This window comes from Schistocerca piceifrons, chromosome 1, assembly GCF_021461385.2.
Source record: "Schistocerca piceifrons isolate TAMUIC-IGC-003096 chromosome 1, iqSchPice1.1, whole genome shotgun sequence".
In the NCBI taxonomy this organism is placed as follows: Eukaryota; Metazoa; Arthropoda; class Insecta; order Orthoptera; family Acrididae; genus Schistocerca; species Schistocerca piceifrons.
In genome coordinates, this window is record NC_060138.1 from 224,385,494 (window position 1) to 224,408,470 (window position 22,977).

Here is a 22,977-nt window from a genome sequence, read left to right on the forward strand (position 1 = left end):
TATGGAATGTGTGAAGAATTATTGCTTAAATACCTCTGTGTACACCGTAGTTGGTCTAATTTTGTCTTCATGTTTCCTATGGGAGCAATTCATAGGGGATTGTATTATATTCATAGACCTATCACTTAAAGTTAGTTGTACAGCTTTTTAAGTAGGCTTTCATGGGATATTCAGTTGCCTTTCAGTTCAGTTCTTTTAGGAATTACATGATACTATTTGATGAACACTACCAGTGATGGACCTACCTTAGCAATCACCAGAGAAGATCTACTCATATCTGTCTCAAGAGTCATGGAGATATACACTGAGCCGTCTCATGGAAACTTTAGGGTTCACGCACAAAAACAAAAAAGTTCTGGGCCGTAATTGAGAGAATCTTAGTTTTTGCTTGACACACTAAGCCTTTGTCAATGTAAATCTCTTAGAAACCGAACTATTCCTGAATTTCAATCCCAGTGAATGGGCAAATCCTTACCAATATCATACCTAGATTAAGGAACCTGGAACAAGTAGTGTAAGGAAACCATTTCAACAAGGGGAGACATATAATGCTTTCAAAAATATTAACAGTGGCAAATCTGACAACCTTATAATATATTGAACTAATTAAATATCTTGGCAGTAAAGCAATTACATATGTTCCAGTGAACTTTCAATAGTTTCTCTTAAAATCACAAAAATTGACAATAAACACAAGTCATGGTATTTGTGTATTGAACCGGGGACCTAGAAACAATGGAGAGACTTCGTCTCCACCGTAGCCCTCTGTGGCTCACAGCCCCACAACAGGCTTCAGCAGTCCACTCACCCCTCTGCCGCCCCAAAAAGAACCTAGGGTTATTGTGCGGTTCGGCCCACAGTGAACACCCCCCCGTCCTGGGAACATCTCGTACCAGATGAGTGTAACCCCAAATGTTTGCATGTACACATATGGGGTAACAGTGTTTGCTCAGCAATCGCCGACATAGTGTAACTGAGTCGGAATAAGGGGAACCAGTCCGCATTTGCCAAGGCAGATGGAAAACTGCCTTAAAAACCATCCACAGGCTGGCCGGCACACCGGACCTCGGCACTAATTCACCGGGCGGATTTGTGCCAAGGACCAGCACACCATTCCGTTCGGGAAGCAGTGCGTTAGACCGCATGGCTAGTCGGGCGGGCAGTCATGGTATTACTCAAGCCAGGGAAGCCGTCAGGTGACCTTGAAACCTTTCATGTCTTGGTTTTGTTTCAGTATGAGTTTTTTTGAAATTTCACTGTTTGCTCACTGTATTTATTGCAGAAAGGAACTTTGATACAGAACAGGTAGGATTCAGGGCTGAACAATCCTGTACTGACCAAAATTTAAACCTGAAACCGTGCAATTTGAAGATCATTTTGAAAATAAACATAAGTATTGTGTGCTTTGTGGATATAATTATTGCTTATAATGCCATTTTTGATAATCGGCTTGAACTGACTAAAATTTGTGAATTTAGAATGATAAGATATATGCTGCCTAATTGCCAATTCATTGTTATGCTTGGTAAAAAAAAAAAAAGGAAATCGAAGTCTACCTCAGGAAATCACACTCACACCAATTTCATTCATTATTTATTTGAGTGACAAACCCATTGATTAAGTATTCAGATCTTCATTCACTAGAAGACAACCTAAAGGCGCATTTACACCTGTGTGACTTTCCATGTGCACTGGGTGCATGCTGCCATTTCATGAAGAGGCAAGGAGGCACTGTTGTCAGTGCAAAGTCATGCATGCCTCTGATTTGTGTGAATGAGCCCCCATGCACAAATGCTGCAGTGTCCTCAAACCAGGCAGGGAGACACATGCAACAGTTGTGTGCCTGTTCACAGTTCTCCCCATTTGAAGCTCCAGTTCAACCTTGAACTGGAGCTTCAAATTGGAGTAATTGTCCTTGGTAGCAAGAGGTTGAATGTTAGAGCGAACCGTGTTGCCACTGGTGTAGTATGTCTGTATTTTGTATTTTCCTTTGGCGTCATTGATACAATGTGGTAGTGGAAGAACAGCAAGGAAATATGGCCCCATATGATGAACAGCAATAGTTCTAGGTGTGCACTTGGAAAAGATACACCGCAACAAATTGTCAGAGCTGTCTAAAACATAAGCTGAGAGTAACTGATTAAGTACACACTTCCAGTGATGAGGCTCTTACCCTGATGCACTTAGATAATACAAGTTTTTGAAAGGTTTATTATGTTACTTTCGTTGGAGAACATACTGCTGGAAGATAACAAAACTTAGCAGCATGTCTCCAGTGTTGATCAGAAATGTGTATCCACAAAGTACTTTTTGATTTGGAAACTCACCATTTGATGTCTGATATTTCTTCATTAGCCGTCAGCCAGTACTAATTATGTGTTGTAAATCCATATACTGCAGAAACTGCTACCCTCTGTGCATGAGAAATTTCAACTCATCATTACACCCACCCAAGACAGTGAATCAAATCCATCAGAGCAGTAACAAAATGCCAAGACCTTGCAGACTCCTTGTAATACTTCCCTCTATGAACTCTCCAAGTGAAGTAAAAATATGCATTCATTATATAAAATGAAGGACTTTACAAGCATGGTGATTTGATGATAGTTATTTTTTTCTTAATATAAAATTATATTTCATATTTAGGACTCATTATTATGATTATTCTTATTGTGAGATAAATAAAATACACATACATAAATATTCATGATCTGTTCATTGTAAAATTTAAGAATGTAGTAAGTATTTAATTCTTCACAATAAGCCTTGCGAGTAATGTTGGTGGTACTCAGCACGCCTTAAGAAGGAAATATTTATGCTGGAGCGTCACTAATGCACATCACCAGCACAACTGGCAGGCTCTCATAAAAACAAACCCACTGCCCACTGGCTAGCTGCACAGTCATATTTAACCAGCATCTTGATCACTGAAGTACCATATGTTTTCCTCTTTAGATGTGAATGGAATTACTCAGGTGCACACATTGAGAACGATGCATGCACCTACATATGTGCCTCTACGTGGGTGTGGGGCAAGCACAGGTATAGGTCACTAGCTGCAAGACATGCAGGTGTAAGAGCAGCTGTACAGAAACACTTGAGATACTGTAAAATATCCTTCTTAAAGTCAAATCCAGAAAACACTGTAGATTGTCCTATGTGTCTGTGTAATTAGGATTGAAAGAAAGAGTACAGATTTAGTGTGGTACTGAGCTGCTTCATATCAAATACTCTCCGTATCTCTGTGTAGTTCTTGATTATACTCAACAAACAAGTACTTCTAATAATACAGTAAATGCCTGTTTTGAAGGCAATGGATTCATATCCTTATCTGGCTGTCCCTCACCCATAATCTTCCAGTCTGCATCACTAATGATTTCAGCATCAGAGTGACATTAGCTGTTGATTTTCCTTATTTCAGATGACTGTAATGTAGATGAAATGTTAATTTTGGATTTTAATCTCAATTCTACTTGCATCTTTAAGTATAACTGTAAGAACATGAAATAGAAAATGAGTGCAAATAATGTCATTCACTGTTTCCTTCTGTATTTTGCAGAAAATATGTACCCATGTTGTATAAGTGTTTGCACAACAAAGCAGTGCAATTCTCATCAAATAAGCATTTTTCATGTACAGTATTAGTACAATGCAGGACGTTGTCAAGTTATTACGTCTATTAGTGATAAGATTCAGCAGTCAGTTCACTGTAGACTGGCCAACTGTTAATGTAGTCTCCTACCATATATAAGTGTCACTCACCAAGGCCTGTGTTAAGTTATGCATCTCTAACACTGCAGAATTTACTATTAAAGACAAACAGCAAAAGTATATTTTACTGATTCAGGAGGATGTCAGAATTGTCATAGACCTAGTACACATGTTTGCCAAGATAGAACCACCTGAAGTTGACGAGTAATTCTCACCAAGTGGGAAAGGAAATATGCCCATTGACTAATCACCACCCATAGTGTGGCCAGGTTGCAACTGTTTCACATCTTTAGTGTAGAAAAATTATTCATTTCTCTACACTGCTTCTATAATAGTCCAGAGCAGTGATTATTTCAATAATCTTATTTTGCCAGGTTAACTGGAACCTTTGTAATTTGTAGACACTTTTCCATTTGGAATATCTATAGTGGCACAAATTTCCCAGAACTCTGCAAATTTATGACATATACTTACTTACATGTATTTTCGCTAATGCCTGGTGCTGCATCATGTTTAGATTATTCACATACATTACATTGTTGGTCACAACATGAAGGTGTCAAGTGTTGATACAGTATTCTGCTGTGGAATATGTAATTTGCTGTTTTGAATTTTCTTTCTATGATTCACTTCCATTTAGATTGATGCTCATAGACGAACTTAATGCAGTTGGAGATAGATTGTTTACTCCAGTTAGTAACTCTTTATTTACAGATATTTTGGGAATGGATTCAGCAAAGGCACCACAAGATAAGTTGGGTTGTGTGGTACGCTGTTGCCGAAATATTTTTTCACTCCTGCAGCAGTCTGTAGGAGGTCCAGCATCAGCAGATGATTTCCTCCCAGCATTAATATTCATTGTTTTAAAGGCAAATCCAGCAAGGCTGAAGAGCAATATCAACTACATTACTCGATTCTGTAATGCTAGCCGTCTTATGTCTGGTGAAGGAGGCTATTACTTTACTAATTTGGTAAGTAGTTTCAGAGATAGCATAAGAATTGAAATGATGGAAATTTTGGTTTCATAATATGTAAAAAATAGGTTCTTGGTACCAAAATCAGCAGACGTAAGTGTGAGGAATATGGAGCTTTGAGCCAGGGACTGTTCCTCTTGATATGCAGATATTTAAAGCATATTCAGAGGTAGCAAAGCCCTTTATGTCTTAGTGGATGACACAAGGAGGAAGTCAGAATGAAAATTAGGCAGTATAGAGCATCAGATGAATTGAAATATCTTAAAAAAGTTAGTAGGGATGTCTAAAAATTGGTCTATCAACAAATGAACCTGAAACAATAATAATGAAGTAGAGGAAATACAGATACTGATCAGCTTTCCTTACATGAATGTAGGCTTTCTTGGCATGTACTGCTGATGAAAAGCTCTTAGAGTTTCCAAGACAGATGGCAGTGTTGAAATACTGTGAAACTCTGACCAGCATTGTACTCATCTTCTGGTGAAGATCAAGTGGCAGTGTTGAAATGTCATCCCATAGCTTTTCTCTGGAGGCCAGTTGGGCCAATAGAATGAGAGACAAAGTTATAAATTTTGGTGATGGACAGAGATATAACCAAGGGATGACTACGGAAATTTTTTTGTGATTTATTGCTGTAGAGCTCCTGCCTCATGATCATTGTTTAACAATTTTCATGACATTTTGCCAGCAAGAATGGCTGCCATTGTCAAAGTTCATCTCCAATTGCTGGGGTCAGACTGGAGTCGAGCCTGCAGCTAGAGATTATACGTACATCTTGCACCAACAGCTGTGAGCTTTTCCCTGGTCATTACTGCTGTGGTTCTCCTCTATCTACGGGCAATGGTCATTCAGTGCAGCATGGTAATCCAGTGGCTAAAGCATGCCAATACAACATCTGATAGGTGAATGGAATCTGGCTTAAATCTTACCCCAAAGCAAGAAGCAGAAAGTAATCTTGGATGTGAGAAGCGAAGTGGACAGTAGAGTGGAATCTGACTGGAGCAGTGCACACAATGGAATCATTTGAGGATCTGTCCGTCACCCACTGCTGTTTCTCCGATGTAGAAATTACTTACTTGTGCCATAGAAACATGCATTTTGATTTTGTGCTGTTGATATCTAGCATAATGATAGGTATTAGATCTTCCACTGATTCAGAGGATGATGTGAACAAATTGCTGTTTAACACCTTACCTCATTCGATGTAAATTCGTTATCAGTAAAACTGATAAAATTTACTATATCAAATCCTAGTCTAACCACATAAGCCATGGATCTGTGTAGTGCATGAAGTGCATACAAAAAGTATACTAATCTAAATTTGTAGGCATCCACATAGACAGCAGGCACACCTGCCATCATCATACCCTCCAGAAATGAAGAAATCTCTCCTTGGCTACATTCATCATTAGGAAAATTTCAGCTATCAGAAAGCTTAGCATCATAAATTCTGCTTACTTCAAGGGAATCACAGATTTTCTGTTATATACTACATTGGTTTTCTTTGTTTCTACTGAATAAATTGCTCTTTCCAAATTAAGTGCTTGCCAAATCTATTTTAAATTTCCATTTATTCATTCCAGAGTCAGTAGAACCTGAGGCACATCACTTACAAAAATCTCAATTTTCTTTAAGCTATGAAACTTTGCTGCAAGTTAACAACCTTCATTGTTGCAATCATCACTGTAGTAACAAAGATTTCTCTGCTATTTTATTTTGTCATTTTATACCTCTGGCACTTATTGGCATTTATGAACACTTTATTACTAGAATCCAATTATCTATTCAACCTTTCAGATACACACACGAACTAAATTTAATACTCATCCAATTTGAGCAGCCTCCCTATCAGTCATTATAAACAGCACTGGTACAAAACAGTAGGTATTCACCAACCATATGATTGTTTCACCTACCAACACAGCCCCCACTGATCCAACTCCAGAATTTCATTATAACCTGTAACCCCATCTTAAGTCCGTAGTCCGTTTCCAGAATGTCTCCCTCAAATCCATCTCCCATCCCATCCTAATTACCTTCCACACTTTCTGCACAACCATCTTCTAAATGCTTCCCAAACATCAATAAACTTAACTGTCCTGGACTAACTATTGTAACTAATAACTGTGCACCTACGAAAAGAAACTTGCTATGTTGACTAACACTTCCAACCTATTGCACACAGCTGAATGTACATCAAAAACTGAAACCATTTCCTTCTCAACTGTAAACTATCCCTGTTCCATTATACACTGAGTCCCTGCTCTTCACTGGTGATGCCACCTCAATATACACCAATATATTCCATGCCAATGTCAAACACTACTTGTCCCACTGTCCTATCAATTCAAAATCCACAGTCCCATTCCTTATACACCTGACGAACTATATCCTTATCTTTAACAACTCCTCCTTTGAAAGGAAGATATACAAAGACATCATCAACACGGAAATGGGCACTAGCATGACATCCTCTTAAGCTAACCTGTTCAGTCAATCTAGAGCAGGCTGTTCCAATCGAGCTCCAGGGAGCCGGAGCGCTCACTGCGACAGCTCGGAGCCCGTGTGGAGGGGGAAAGCGAACTCACTGCCCCCTGGCCGCATGCAGCCGCAACTGATGCGATAATCCGTGTTCAATGACAGCTATGACTAGTCGCGGGAGCCCTGTACCTCTGTTGGAGGATACATTTCTATTCATTGAGAGGGATGGTCATTCTCAGTGTCTTGTATGTCATAAAGTATTTAATTCTGCGAAGAGGTACAATATACAACGACATTATACACGTCTTCACACAGCGCACTATGATCAGGTGGAAGGCGTTGCACGCAGAGAACTGGTTGCCAGACTTAAGAACGACATACCAGGAGACGTAAGATTAAAAACGATTTCGTAATATGGAGGGTATCAAAACATGCAACATAGTTCGTGTTCTGTAATGCGTTTATAATTTTCAGGTGAATGAGAGCGAAGAAAACACTACTGAATCTGCAATTCGAGCAAGCTACAGGGTTGCTCACAACATTGCGACGAGTGGCAAGCCGTTTTTGGTGGGACCACTCGTAAAATCGTGCATGGTAGCAGTTGCAGAATGTTTGTTTCCAAGGGAGGTGCAGGCAATTGAAGGGGTTTGCCTGTCGAAGCAAACTCGTCGAATCCTGGACATGGCAGCGGATTTAGAGACTCAGCTCAGGAAAAAGGCAGAGAGCTGTGTTGCATTTTTGCTAGCGCTTGACGAAAGCACCTACACGTCGGACTGTGCTCAACTTACAGTCTTTGTGCGTGGTGTCGACATGGAGCTCCAAGTAACTTAAGAACTATTGGATGTGGTACCACTCGATTACACCGCAACAGGACGTGACATTTTTGGAGCTGTTTGTGAATCGGTGGACAATATGAATTTGCCGTGGGATAAGCTCCATTTTGTAGCGACAGATGGTGCACCACAAATGATTGGGCTTCACAAAGGTTTTGCTTCTCGTTTGAAAAATAAACTCAGGGACGAACTCGGGAAAGACTTTATGACTCTTCATTGTTATATTCACCAAGAGGCACTGTGTGCTGAAACAGTAGAGCTAGGTGGCGTAATGAAAGATGTCGTGAAGTGTGTGAATTTTAGCGGCGTCACGGTATGAATCATCGCCAGTTCAAAGTATTCCTGAAAGATATGGAAGCAGAGTATGGGGATATACCTTATCACAGTACCGTTTGTTGGCTGAGTCGGGGAAAAGCTCTTGATGTTTTCTTTGCCGTTCGTGAGGAAATATCCCTTTTTCTCTAAATGAAAGGGGAAGAAATGCGTTGTCTGAAAGATATAAAATGGATATTAGACCTGTCGTTCCTAGCTGACTTAGCTATGCATCTGAATAATTTAAATCTGTCATTGCAGGCCATTGACATGCACGACCAGATCAAAGCGTTGATGGAAAAGTTATGTTTATTTGAGAGATAGATGAGTAATGGACATTTAACGTTCTTCAATGGTCTTGCTTCTTTAAAACTACCTGAAGGTACTACTTTCGGCGATTACCAAGCAAAGTTAAAGCAGCTCATCACGTCGTTTGAAACACAATTCCCAGACCTCACTAGTTTGGAAATGGAACTTAAGGTGTTCAGCACTCTGTTTTCAATTTCCCCCGATGACTTGTCATCATCACTTCACATGGAGATTATTGATTTGCAAAATTCAACTTTGTTGAAAGAGAGGTACTACAACACGTTGGATTTGTCACGTTGGTATCTTTCATTACAGCAAAAAACATTTCCCAAGCTTCACAACAATGCCACTCAGATCATGTGCACGTTTGGATTTACGTATTGTTGTGAGCAGCTTTTCTCAGCAATGAAAAGAGTAAAAAGTAAGGAACGATCGTTTCTTCAGGATGCAACAATGAAGGCCATCCTCTGCATTAACGCTGCAAACACTTTGACACCTGATATTTCCGATCTTGTAATGAAAAGACGACGTCAAGCTACGAAGGCCCAATAAATTTAGTATGCAATATCTTGTAAAACAGTTGTTTCTTATTTATTTCCTGATCATCGTATTTCCTGGTGTAGCATGTCACCACGTCTTAGCAGCTAAGAGTATGAGGTTGTCGATCTTGCCGCCTGCCTCAACCAGCCCTGCCACGTGCCGGCCCACTTGAATGGTCACAGCGAGCGACACGGCTCCCTGGAGTAGGGAGTGCTCCGCGGCTCACCACGGAGCCGACGAGCTGGAACAGCCTGATCTAGAGGAAACCTCCCTAGCCAGCCAAGGTCCAAAACCCATGGTCTGATTCACTGATGATATGTACACGATCTGGACCCAGGGTCAAGGCACTATCCTCATCCCTCAACAGTCTTAACACCAACTTCCCTTTGGTTTACCAGGTACTCTCAGCACAGTGTGACACCTTGCTTGTTGTTAACCACCACTTGCCAATGATTCCACAAAAACTTCTGTCCATATGAAACACACCAGTCATCAGTAATACCTCCATTTTGATTGCTGCTATTCCTGTCGCACTAAAAATTCTCCTAGGCAGTCTGGCAAACTGAATGGCACCCCTGCAGCGATGAACAATCCTTTACCCAGTACAATGAACGTCTTCTATGGCCTTCCGAATATATGCATTGCACATACAAATATCTTGTGCCATGCCCATGCATGCCCCTAATCCTCTGACCAATTCTGTAAACCAGCTGCAAAGGAGCGATCCCCTCATCACCCAATTATCACCCTGGACTGGAACAACTGAACTGTATATTTCACCAGGGTTTCCCCTTATTATGGTACTTAGGAATGAGCAACACATTATCCATGATCATTCCCATCCCTTAAAGGCAATATTCTGCTGTTCAACCAATCTATGAAATATCCTTATGCTCCCTTATGTCACATCTACTCCCACACCTTGCCAAATGGATTACCCAAGCACAAAACATTTTCCATGCAACCACCCAGCAGATCCTGTTTCAATCCCATAACGGGCATATTTAAAGACAGGACCACCAATGAAAGCAAAAATCATATCATATATACCAGGTCCATTGTCGCTTTTGCACAGCTTTATATGTACACACAACTAACCAGTTGTCCATCAGAGTGGATGGCCACCACCCAACTGTGGCCAAGAGAGGAGTGGCAAAGTAACTGCTGAACACAACACGCTTGACTTCTATAGCTGCTTTACAATACACACCATCTGGAGCACCACCCTGCCCAATCCCCAATACCAGCCAGTTTTTCCAAACTATGTAGAAGAGACGAGAATTGTCCCCACAACTTATCCTTTGATCCCTCAATCATCTTGGGCACTGTCCTCACTAACACCTGTCTCTCAATCAACATCTTCTGCCCTACCCCCCCCCCCCCCCCCCACACACACACACACACTAAACTCATTCTACGTTCACTCTCTCCTCTCCACAGTCTTCTTCTTTCTCTGTCCTATCCCTCTCCCACGGACAATCTGCCCCTTCTCCCTCACACCTCAACACCTATACCCTCGTCCACTCCTCCACACCACTGCTCTTCCATTTGGTCCATGTTTGCCTAGAAAAACAACAATATTGGAATTGTGAGTCCCCCTTGAGGCAAAACATTTAGTTAGTTGTTTACTTATTTATTCCCCAAACTAGTTTTGGCAACGAATGTTCTTGATCATAAACAAAGTGCAAAAGTTTTGTTTTTCTGTGTGTAGAATCAGCTACATGCTGTCCAGCGAACTTGCAGATGACATGATGTACGCTGAGAAAAAACAGCAACAGAAAAAAGCACATAAAATATGCAGCAAACAGGGACAATAATTCTTAAAAACATGGCATAACATACAATAAATAAGATTTAAAGAACCCATTGATGATGGTGATTCTTGTTGCTGAAACTAGTTTGGCGAATAAATAAGTAAACAAATAACAATGTGTTTTGCATCAAGGTGGACTCTCAATTCCGACATTGTTGTAGTGCCAGTACAATTTGTGTGTGTGTGTGTGTGTGTGTGTGTGTGTGTGTAGTGCGCGCGCGTGCACATATGCTCACTAGTTAATTCTGAAGGAGCAAATGGTCTCAAAAAGTTAGCAACAACTTCGCTGTTGTTGAAGTGCATATCGACTATTCAATACTAACTACATGGTGAGTTGTTACCTTCGAAAATTTATAGTTATTTTATTATCCAGTATCATAGCAAGTATCATCCATATTTTTAGATAAAACAAACTGAAAGTAAGTGTCTGACAACTGAGTTTCCTTGTTGAAATAAGATTATGTTACATTTTAAGAAAGATCCTGACCATAAATGAGTGAAGGAACTATTTTCTGTGTCATGTGTAATCCATGAAATAATTAACCTGAGAAAATGCTAGATGGGCTCATATGCCTGTATATCTGACTCTTGTCATTAAAGTAACACTCAACTTTAAAACAACTGCAGAACAAAATTTAAACAATAACAAATATCATCTTTAAGGTAACCACAAGGGTTCATAATTTTGTGTGTTACACATGTGTAATTTTACTTCCTATTTTTCACATAAACTTGCACCTTCTTCTTTCCCAGGTGTTGAATTTCCTTTCTGATGAAATTTATAACAAATCTCACAAATCATTTTAACAGCTCCTCAAATATATAGACACTGAAACTGTCATTCCTTATTTTTGGCAAAATGAATATCAAATGCTGGCAAACTCAAATTTGCCAAAACCATTTCGGTTCCCCCTGCACTCACTTATTTGACACAACCATTTCTCCCTTGACAAGATTTTATTTTCTACTAGTTGGTTCAGATACAAAGAATAACATGCAAGAACAATTTAGTACGTTGTTCACATGTACTGAAAATAATGTGTATACCTCGAGACATACAAAATTTTTGAGTGTTGTGATGCTCTGCACTAGACTGTGTTGCATAACATACTGAATTAACAAATTAGAGAGACTGAGCTCACAATACACAGTATCATCTCTAATGTTTGTTTAAACACTTATGCCATTCAACCATTTGTGCTAGTGTAACACAAAACTATGCCGAACAAATATGTTGTTGTTGTTGTTGTGGTCTTGTCCTGAGATTGGTTTGATGCAGCTCTCCATGCTACTCTATCCTGTGCAAGCTTCTTCATCTCCCAGTACCTACTGCAACCTACATCCTTCTGAATATTTTTAGTGTATTCATTTCTTGGTCTCCCTCTACGATTTTTACCCTCCACGCTGCCCTCCAATACTAAATTGGTGGCCCCTCGACGTCTCAGAACATGTCCTACCAACCGATCCCTTCTTCTAGTCAAGTTGTGCCACAAGCTCCTCTTCTCCCCAATTCTATTCAATACCTCCTCATTAGTTATGTGATCAACCCATCTAATCTTCAGCATTCTTCTGTAGCACCACATTTCGAAAGCTTCTATTCTCTTCTTGTCTACGCTATTTATCGTCCACGTTTCACTTCCATACATGGCTACATTCCATACAAATACTTTCAGATACGACTTCCTGACACTTAAATCTATACTCGATGATAACAAATTTCTCTTCTTAAGAAACGCTTTCCTTGCCATTGCCAGTCTACATTTTATATCCTCTCTACTTCGACCATCGTCAGTTATTTTGCTCCCCAAATAGCAAAACTCCTTTACTACTTTAAGTGTCCCATTTCCTAATCTAATTCCCTCAGCATCACCCAACTTAATTTGACTACATTCCATTATCCTCGTTTTGCTTTTGTTGATGTTCATCTTATACCGTCCTTTCAAGACACTGTCCATTCCGTTCAACTGCTCTTCCAAGTCCTTTGCTGTCTCTGACAGAATTACAATGTCATCGGCGAACCTCAAAGTTTTTATTTCTTCTCCATGGATTTTAATACCTACTCCAAACTTTTCTTTTGTTTCCTTTATTGCTTGCTCAATATACAGATTGAATAACATTGGGGATAGGCTACAACCCTGTCTCACTCCCTTCCCATCCACTGCTTCCCTTTCATGTAAATAGCCTTTCGCTCCCTGTATTTTACCCCTGCCACCTTCAGAATTTGAAAGAGAGTATTCCAATCAACATTGTCAAAAGCTTTCTCTAAGTCTACAAATGCTAGAAGCGTAGGTTTGCCTTTCCTTAATCTTTCTTCTAAGATAAGTCGTAGGGTCAGTATTGCCTCACGTGTTCCAACGTTTCTACGGAATCCAAACTGATCTTCCCCGAGGTCAGCTTCTATCAGTTTTTCCATTCGTCTGTAATGAATTCACGTTAGTATTTTGCAGCTGTGACTTATTAAACTGATAGTTTGGTAATTTTCACATCTGTCAACACCTGCTTTCTTTGGGATTGGCATTATTATATTCTTCTTGAAGTCTGAGGTATTTTTCCTGTTTCATACATCTTGCTCACCAGATGGTAGAGTTTTGTCAGGACTGGGTCTCCCAAGGTTGTCAGTAGTTCTAATGGAATGTTGTCTACTCTGGGGGCCTTGTTTCTACTCAGGTCTTTCAGTGCTCTGTCAAACTCTTTACGCAATATCATACCTCCCATCTCATCTTCATCTACATCCTCTTCCATTTCCATAATATTGTCCCCAAGTACATCGCCCTTGTATAGGCCCTCTATATACTCCTTCCACCTTTCTGCTTTCCCTTCTTTGCTTAGAACTGGGTTTCCATCAGAGCTCTTGATATTCATGCAAGTGGTTCTCCTTTCTCCAAAGGTCTCTTTAATTTTCCTGTAGGCAGTATCTATCTTACCTCTAGTGAGATAAGCCTCTACATCCTTAGCCGAACAAATAAAAAGAGTGCGTATAAGCAGTGTAGCTGTCCCTCTTAAAATTAATCTAATTATAAAGATCTATAACTTTATTTTACTTTTAACTAGTTCATTACTACAGTGCGTATCTTTAAAGTTATTTGGAAGCACGGTGAAGATTTTAATATTGGTGGATTGTACACATTTCTATGCTGAACTTTAAGTCTTTATACATCACACTGCAGATCAGCCTTCCTTCTTGTGGTGTAAGGTCAGGAGTGTCCCAGCTAAATGCCATAGGCCAGTTCTTGTTCTCTGTGCCTGTAAACAATTTGACAATCTGTGATTAGTTACTCACGACGTGGAAATGAATGGGACAGCGTCCTTTTTAAGTGACTGTAGGAGGATACAGAATGACTTCATCAAAATTTCTATTTAGTGTGACTAATGGCAACTTGCACTAAATGTGAACAAAGTTAATTAATGCAGATGAGAAGGAAAAAAAACAATCCTATTCTGTTCGAATACAGTTTTGGTGGTATGCTCTTTAACAGAGTCACGTTGATTACATATCTAGGCATAATGTTGCAAGGTGACATCAAATGGAATAAGCACATAAAGTCATTTATAAGGGAGGTAGATGGTCAAACTTTAGTTTATTGGGAGAATTCTGTAATACTGTAGCTCATCTATAAAGGATATCACAGACAGAACACTTATGTGACCCATTCTTGAGTACTGCTCAGGTGTTTGAGATCCCCACCAGGTCAGATTGAAGGATGACATAATGCAATTCGGAGGTGTTCTGCTATATTTGTTATTGATAGGTTCAATCCATAAGTGAGTACTATGGAAAAGATATGTGAACTCGGAACGGGAATCCCTGGAGGAAGAAACACATTCTTTTCATAAAACACCTTTGAGAAAGTTTGGAGAAACAGCATTTGTGATTGACTCTGACATACAACCCACCTATGTTCCACAAAGACAAGATCAATCAGGGCTTGTATGGAAGTATGTAGACAGTCATTGTTCCCTCACTCCATTTGTGAGTGGAACAGAAAAGGGAATGACTAACAATTGTACAGGGTACCCTCCGCCGTTCACCATATGGTGGCTTGCGGAGTATGTATGTACATGTAAGTCATGGTAAATTTTGTAAGCCTGGTAATGTACAGGACTGTCAACAATGCACTCCTTATCAGATAAATATGCTGAAAAGTGGTGGTCAGCATGCCTAGGCACTGTGCAAATAATTCAGACAACATTTTCTTGAAGACAGATTTTCATTGACAGTGGTATATTGCCCCGAAGATAAGACCATAAAACATGAAGTGGCAGAAGACCCCTTGATATTTAGAGAGGTCCAAAGAAAATTGGTATGGTAAAAATAATTTGTGTCTTTCTAATGAATTGAAAGCAGACCAACCTTTTGTGTACTTAGTATAACTGGGTAGGTGACATACTTAATGTTCAAAGGAATGGTTTAATCATTTCAGTTAATGCAGCTGCATTTTCTCTTTGTGACTTTTTTTGGTTTGGTTGAGTAAAGAAAATGTAGTACTTCCAATTAAATCAGTATGTCTGTGTTTAGAATTTATAACTTACAAATATGAAGCAAACTGAAACGTATGTGCAGTAAATGTGTAAACGTAAATTGTTGTAATAGGTTGTACTTCTTAATTCCATTAACTTGAATGGTTGTTTCAGTAAATCTTTGTAAGTACATTTTAATTCATGCAGATTTCTCATGGCTGATTTTTTTCTGTTGCAGTGTGGTGCTTTGTTTTTTATTGAAAATTTAACAGCTGAATCCCTTAACATGCCTGTTGAAGAATTTGATCAATATATGTCTGGAGAATTAGCACCTCCAAGTACTTGGGAGTCAGCACTCCTGATGTGTGAGGTATGTACATAAAGTTAGGGTGTCACAGGTGTAACCAATAGGCTGATCTGCAGTTCATTATGTTTTCATGAGTAATTTTCTTACATGTAATGCATTATTAACACACTTCTTTGAGAATGGGTATTGTGAGCATAAATCATGTATAAGCTTGAATAAGCAAGAACATATTTTCCCACTACAGTAGAGTACATATTGAATACATTGCTTGAGGGTAGGTTAAAAATCTTCTCTAGCAAGAGGATCAATAATCATGGATGGGTGAAGAAAGTGCCTTAATTAATTAGCTTGTTTGCACTCAGAAGTAAGCTAACATCACATACATACGTGCTGACAGAATGTTAATCCATTTATTTTAACACTTCTTCAAACCAAATTGCATTCTGTGAACATTTTCTGTCTTATTGGCATCAGTGCCTTAGTATACCTCTTTAAGATGGTAACTGTGACTGAAATAATACAGTCAAGTGAAATGTTGGTGTAGTTTGTATCACTGCCACAGGGATTGAAACCTGTAACCTCTCTAATTATTTACATTGATCAATGTTTACAGAGGTGCAGTGTGTGTCTCTCATGTTGTTAAAACATGAAGTGTTATACATTGAGTATGTGTGAGATGAAGACTTAACCTAGATCTCTGTAGTACATGGGGAGTGTTATCAAAACACACCTCACCTTTTGCAAACATCTTCCGTCAATCTTTCTAAAATATGTACAGGCTCTCCCAAGATCACTTGAGCTGCTCTGCAAGCAAAAGAATGACATAACTTGAAATTAATTCCTGGTTGGAACTTTCCTTTATGTAATCTTGATCATATTGAGCACAGCTGACACAGATGTTAATCATTAATAAAAACCACCTCAGCTGCGGTTTACACATTTATTGTGTTACAACTGGCATTGTTCATTGAACACTTCATGTTGATGAATTTTGTTGAAGTCATGACATAAATCGTCTGGTTGTTGTAGGTAATGGAAAACCAAATCCAAAAACACTGAACAAACATTCTACTGACCATCTGGCAGAAGTATGGTGAGCATGCATGGCATGCTACATACATTGATTGGCAGAAGGTTTATGATCAGTGTTTTTGGATTTGGTCTTTAATGTTACCTATGACAATCAGACCATTTATGTCACGACTTTGGAAAAACTCGGCAACTTGAAGATGTTAAACAGACGAAATTGGTCATAACACAATAGATGTGTAATAATACAGCTGCAATGGGGTAAGATAGATACTGCCTACAGGAAAATGAAAGATACCTTTGGAGAAAGGAGAACCACTTGCATGAATATCAAGAGCTTTGATGGAAACCCAGTTCTAAGCAAAGAAGGGAAAGCAGTAAGGTGGAGGGAGTACATAGAGTGTCTATAAAAGAGCGATGTTCTTGAGGACAATATTATGGAAATGGAAGAGGATGTAGATGAAGATGAAATGGGAGACATGATACTGCGTGAAGAGTTTGACAGAGCACTGAAAGACCTGAGTCGAAACAAGGCCCCCGGAGTAGACAACATTCCATTAGAACTTCTGACAGCCTTGGGAGACCCAGTCCTGACAAAACTCTACCATCTGGTGAGCAGGAAGTATGAGACAGGCGAAATGCCCTCAGACTTCAAGAAGAATATAATAATTCCAACCCCGAAGAGAGCAGGTGTTGACAGATGTGAAAATTATCGAACTATCAGTTTAATAAGTCACAGCTGCAAAATACTAATGCGAATTCATTACAGACGAATGGAAAAACTGATAGAAGCCGACCTCGGGGAAGATCAGTTTGGATTCTGTAGAAATGTTGGAACACGTGAGGCAGTACTGACCCTACGACTTATCTTAGAAGAAAGATTAAGGAAAGGCAAACCTACGCTTCTAGCATTTGTAGACTTAGAGAAAGCTTTTGACAATGTTGATTGGAATACTGTCTTTCAAATTCTGAAGGTGGCAGGGGTAAAATACAGGGAGCGAAAGGCTATTTACATGAAAGGGAAGCAGTGGTTGGGAAGGGAGTGAGACAGGGTTGTAGCCTATCCCCAATGTTATTCAATCTGTATATTGAGTAAGCAATAAAGGAAACAAAAGAAAAGTTTGGAGTAGGTATTAAAATCCATGGAGAAGAATTAAAAACTTTGAGGTTCGCCGATGACATTGTAATTCTGTCAGAGACAGCAAAGGATTTGGAAGAGCAGTTGAACGGAATGGACAGTGTCTTGAAAGGAGGGTATAAGATGAACATCAACAGAAGCAAAACGAGGATAATGGAATGTAGTCAAATTAGGTTGGGTGATGCTGAGGGAATTAGATTAGGAAATGGGACACAAAGTAGTAAAGGAGTTTTGCTATTTGGGGAGCAAAATAACTGATGATGGTCGAAGTAGAGAGGATATAAAATGTAGACTGGCAATGGCAAGGAAAGGGTTTCTGAAGAAGAAAAATTTGTTAACATCGAGTATAGATTTAAATGTCAGGAAGTCGTTTCTGAAAGTTTTGTATGGAGTGTAGCCATGTATGGAAGTGAAACGTGGACGATAAATAGCGTAGACAAGAAGAGAATAGAAGCTTTCAAAATGTAGCGCTACAGAAAAATGCTGAAGATTAGATGGGTAGATCACATGACTAATGAGGAGGTATTGAATAGAATTGGGGAGAAGAGGAGCTTGTGGCACAACTTGACTAGAAGAAGGGATCGGTTGGTAGGACATGTTCTGAGACATCGAGGGATCACCAATATAGTATTGGAGGGCAGTGTGGAGGGTAAAAATCGTAGAGGGAGACCAAGAGATGAATACACTAAGCAGATTCAGAAGGATGTAGGCTGCAGTAGGTACTGGGAGATGAAGAAGATGGCACAGGATAGAGTAGTATGGAGAGCTGCATCAAACCAGTCTCAGGACTGAAGATCACAACAACAACAACAACATGGTTCTTATTAATCATTAACTTCCTTTATGTAGCAGGGAGAAGTGTCAAAGTGATGGTTATGTTCTGTTCAGCATCAGCTTAAAAACAAATTCTAAACTAATGTTAACATAGGTATTAATATTTGATCAGAAGGGAATAATTCTGACTGAGTAATATGCCATGTTGGCAGCAGCATGTCTTGGCTACAGCTAATAAATAAAAATTTAAAGAAAGTAAATTTTATGTGATGCCAAGAGCTACTAGTAAAGGATACCTTTAACTACTACCAATTTTAATTGAAATGATCATCAGGCAGCTCTTACTGTGGCATTAACCCATTAGTGCTGAAATTAATTTTTTCGTGATTTTTTTTTTTTAAAAAAGATGTGTTATTATGCCTGTAAAAGGCATAAATTACACAACAGAGTTATTTCGAGGAAACTCATTACCGCTATTAGCGAGATATTTGATGTTGCCATATGGCAATGCTAGGGGCTTTCACTGCCTAAATTTATATGGATTACAACTTCAACTAAAATGAGTAGGTTATTGAAATTTCTTATTACATATACAAGTTTTGTGCAAATTTATTATTCAGTCTTCGTCATACAATTGATACTTTATAACACAGTACAATTAACAATCAAAAATCAAACCTTGAACTCAGCATTATTTTACATGAAATGGAATAAAACAGTCAATACACAATCCCACAATACACTTTGAACACATTGGTCTCACAATAGATTTACAATCCTTGTGTGCACACCTTTTCTTCTTCTTTCCTTCTGTGTTCTGGACGAGGTGGTCAGTCTTATCAAACCTAATTGAATCTGATATGCGACTGTCAGAACATGCCCTTGATGCAGATGGTCTCCCAGCTCCTTTTGGTAAAGCTTGGTGTCTTTGCAAGTACACTGTTGCCACTTCTCTCTTGAAATCAAACTGAGAAATAGTTTGGTTTCTTGCTTTATTATACAAAATCCATCTGTTTTGTGTGGAGACATCTAAACATCCATGTAAAGAGACACCAGTACCATTTCTTGCTTCTTACTGCAATGCGATAGCATGCTAGATTCTGATCCACCTGATCAGTACCTCCCATATATGTATTATATTTGGTTACCAGTTTTGGTGTGGGGATCATTATATTTCGCTTTTTTAGTTGCAAGAATCTCTCGACTTGGCCAACTTCTTGTGCACCACGTGAAGAAGAGATCATTGTGACAACTGAGTTGTCCAGCCACCGCACGTACAATAATCCATCATTCTTCTCTATTGCTGTCTCAAAATTTCCCTGATCTTTCTTGGGAAATAATTTTTTGTTTTCCAGGGGACATTCCTTAGGAATTCTGTTTTCTCTGATGGTACCGATGGCAGAATATCCGCCAACATGTTCATTTCCCAAATCTTCATCTGTGTCTACGTTCGGATCTGGGGTTCAACAAACACATCACCTTCAATATCGTCATTATAAAGAATCTCCAGCACCTCAGCAAGCGAGAAACCTCTTCTAAAACTAAAAAGAGAAAATTCGTCCTTTTACTGAGTACAAGTGCCTAGCATTGCCATATGACAACACTGACGTTCAAACGGCCCAAATGAACATAATTTATTTCACAGCAAGCAGTAACCTCCAAAGAATATATATTTGAGTATTTAAAGCACAACCATACTAAAAAAACCAAATTATATATCGTAAGTTACTGTGTAAAACATACTTACTGGAACTTATACTCCATTTTTCTTCGTCATTCAGCAAACGACGACTTACAACACTGCTTACGCTGCAGAATTTAAATGTATTGTTAAAACTGTTGCATTGTAGTGATCTTTACAGTCTTGCAGAAAGTAATCCAGTGCTGCCAACACACTCACTTCGTTGATGTCGTGGAAACAACGATTTTAAAAAAGTGTTACAAACATTGCCATATGGCAACACACGGTGCTAATGTGTTAATCAAAAAAATGAAATTCTAAATTAATGATAGTATTATGAAAAGGATAGATTGTTACTCACCGTATAAAGTAGACACTGAGTCACAAACAGGCAAGACAAAAAGACTGCTACATATTTGAGTTTGGCCAAAAGACCTCCTCCTAAAGCAGAAACACACACACACACACACACACACACACTGCCTCTGCCCACTGGGGCATACTGCAGCGTGCCCCAGTGGCCAGAGACAGTGGTCACGTGTGTGTGTGTGTGTGTGTGTGTGTGTGTGTGTGTGTGTGTGTGTGTTTTTCTAAAAGTTAAACTTTTGGTTGAAAGCTCAAATGTATAGCAGTCTTTTTGTTGTACCTGTCTGCGACTCAATATCTTCTCTGTACGGTGAGTAACAGTCTAGCAGTCTATCCTTTCCATAATACTGTCATTATTCTCTCCTAAGTTATAAATTAAATCATTCTGCATTAATATGCAGGTACCTAGAAATGGACTCACTTACATGCGTTTTATCCTTGTCGGTGGCACACAGTGACCATTTTTATTAGATACTGAGATTTACCTCTGTTTATTTGTCATATCAAAATTAAAATTCATCTGAGAATAATATAAAATGATGAGACAGAAATGCTCGTTAGTACTTAGTTTCAGGGGCAAAGCTTTAAGTACTGCCAAAAGACAAATATAAAATCACACAAAAATGTTCTAGCCTTTTGAACTGTTAGTGCCTTCCTTGGGGAGGATAGGGGGTTAGGCTGAGGGAGGTTAAAAAGTAAGGATAGGTCAGACTGAGGATGAGTGTGACCCACCTGTTGTTAGAACAGAGGGAGGCCATGATGAAATGAGAGCTGTCAGAGAGGATACTAGGTCCTAAGAACACTGTGCCAGATTCAGTCCAGATATGACAGAATGAGAAGTAATGGTGGATTAAAAGGATAAAAAATAAAATGAATAGTACAATTAACATCTAGGAGGAGATGGGGGAAAATCATGAGAAATGGGGGAAGAGAATGAAGATGAGAAAGTAAAACCAATAAAAAGTAATGAAATAAATATTATGACAGTCATATGTTAACACAGACAAGTCCCCGATGGTGCCAAGATGTGAGGATATGTTAGAGGGCAACATTATCATCTCCAGAGTTGAGGCAAACTACTATCAAGTTAGAGGATTCAAATGGCCTGTATGGTGTAGCAGGCACTCAGCCCTGTACATTTATGCCATAGAGCATGTTCAGCTACTGGGTAATGGGTATCCTCAAGGTGGACAGTTCTTCTATGGCCATTAGTGTGCTCTACCAGTTTAGTGGTGAATGTTCCTATATAAAACATTGTACAGTGGACACAAGTTAGTTTGTAAACAACTTGCATGATTTTGTAAGTTTCTCTGTCTCTGATACTTTAGGATATATATGATTAATGGAAAATCTCATAAGAGATGTGAAACAAATACTAACAAAGAGATAGAGGGGCTGGCCAGTACTTACCTCAGCTCAGTACATCCGATAGATACACATAAAACAGAACCGAAAATTTACGTTCCTAGCTTTCGGAACAAATGTTCCTTCATCGAGGAGGAGAGAGGGGAAAGAAAGGGAAGAAGGGAAAGGAGATTCAGTTACTCACAACCCAGGTTATGAAGCAACAGGGAAAGGAAAATAGGGAGGGTAGCAAGGATGGAGGCATGGTTGTCAGAGGGAAGCCAAAGATATTCTACTGTAAGTACTGTGCCAGTTTCAAACCAAAGAGGATGCATACAGAAGTAAAGAGATATATAGTATAAAGATAAACACAACTATGTAGGATGAAAAGATGTGTGAATGGCTAAAGAGGAAAGGGAAAGAGGAGAAGACTGAAGAGTAAATGGGATTGAGGTTGTTTAACGTAGGTTCAGTCCAGGGGGATGGCGGGATGAAAGGATGTGTTGGAGTGCAAGTTCCCATCTCCGCAGTTCAGAGGGACTGGTGTTGGGTGGGAGAAGCCAAATGGCACATACGGTGTAGCAGGTTCCTAGGTCCCTAGAATTATGCTGGAGGGCAAGCTCCGCTACTGGGTATTGGGCATCTCCTAGGCGGACAGTTCGTCTGTGTCCGTTCATGCGCTCAGCCAGTTTAGTTGTTGTCATGCCGATGTAAAAGGCTGTGCAGTGCAGGCATGTCAGTTGATAAATGACATGTGTAGTTTCACACGTGGCCCTGCCTTGAATTGTGTATATTTTACCAGTAGCGGGGCTGGAGTAGGTGGTTGTGGGGGGATGCATGGGGCAGGTTTTGCAGCGGGGTCGGTTACAGGGGTAGGAACCGCTGGGTGGAGAAGGTAGTCTGGGAA

At 39.5% G+C, this 22,977-nt stretch overlaps 1 protein-coding gene across 2 annotated transcripts in view; it reads left to right on the top strand.

The window, feature by feature from the left end:
* The window catches only part of LOC124783652 (rab5 GDP/GTP exchange factor), an 82,788-nt gene that overhangs the window by 28,768 nt on the left and 31,043 nt on the right, over positions 1-22,977 (top strand). For both annotated transcript variants that reach the window (XM_047254039.1, XM_047254038.1), the window contains exons 7-8: positions 4,426-4,682; positions 15,670-15,801. In XM_047254039.1, coding sequence (XP_047109995.1) covers positions 4,426-4,682; positions 15,670-15,801 — 389 coding nt within the window. The remainder of the gene's footprint in view (positions 1-4,425; positions 4,683-15,669; positions 15,802-22,977) is intronic.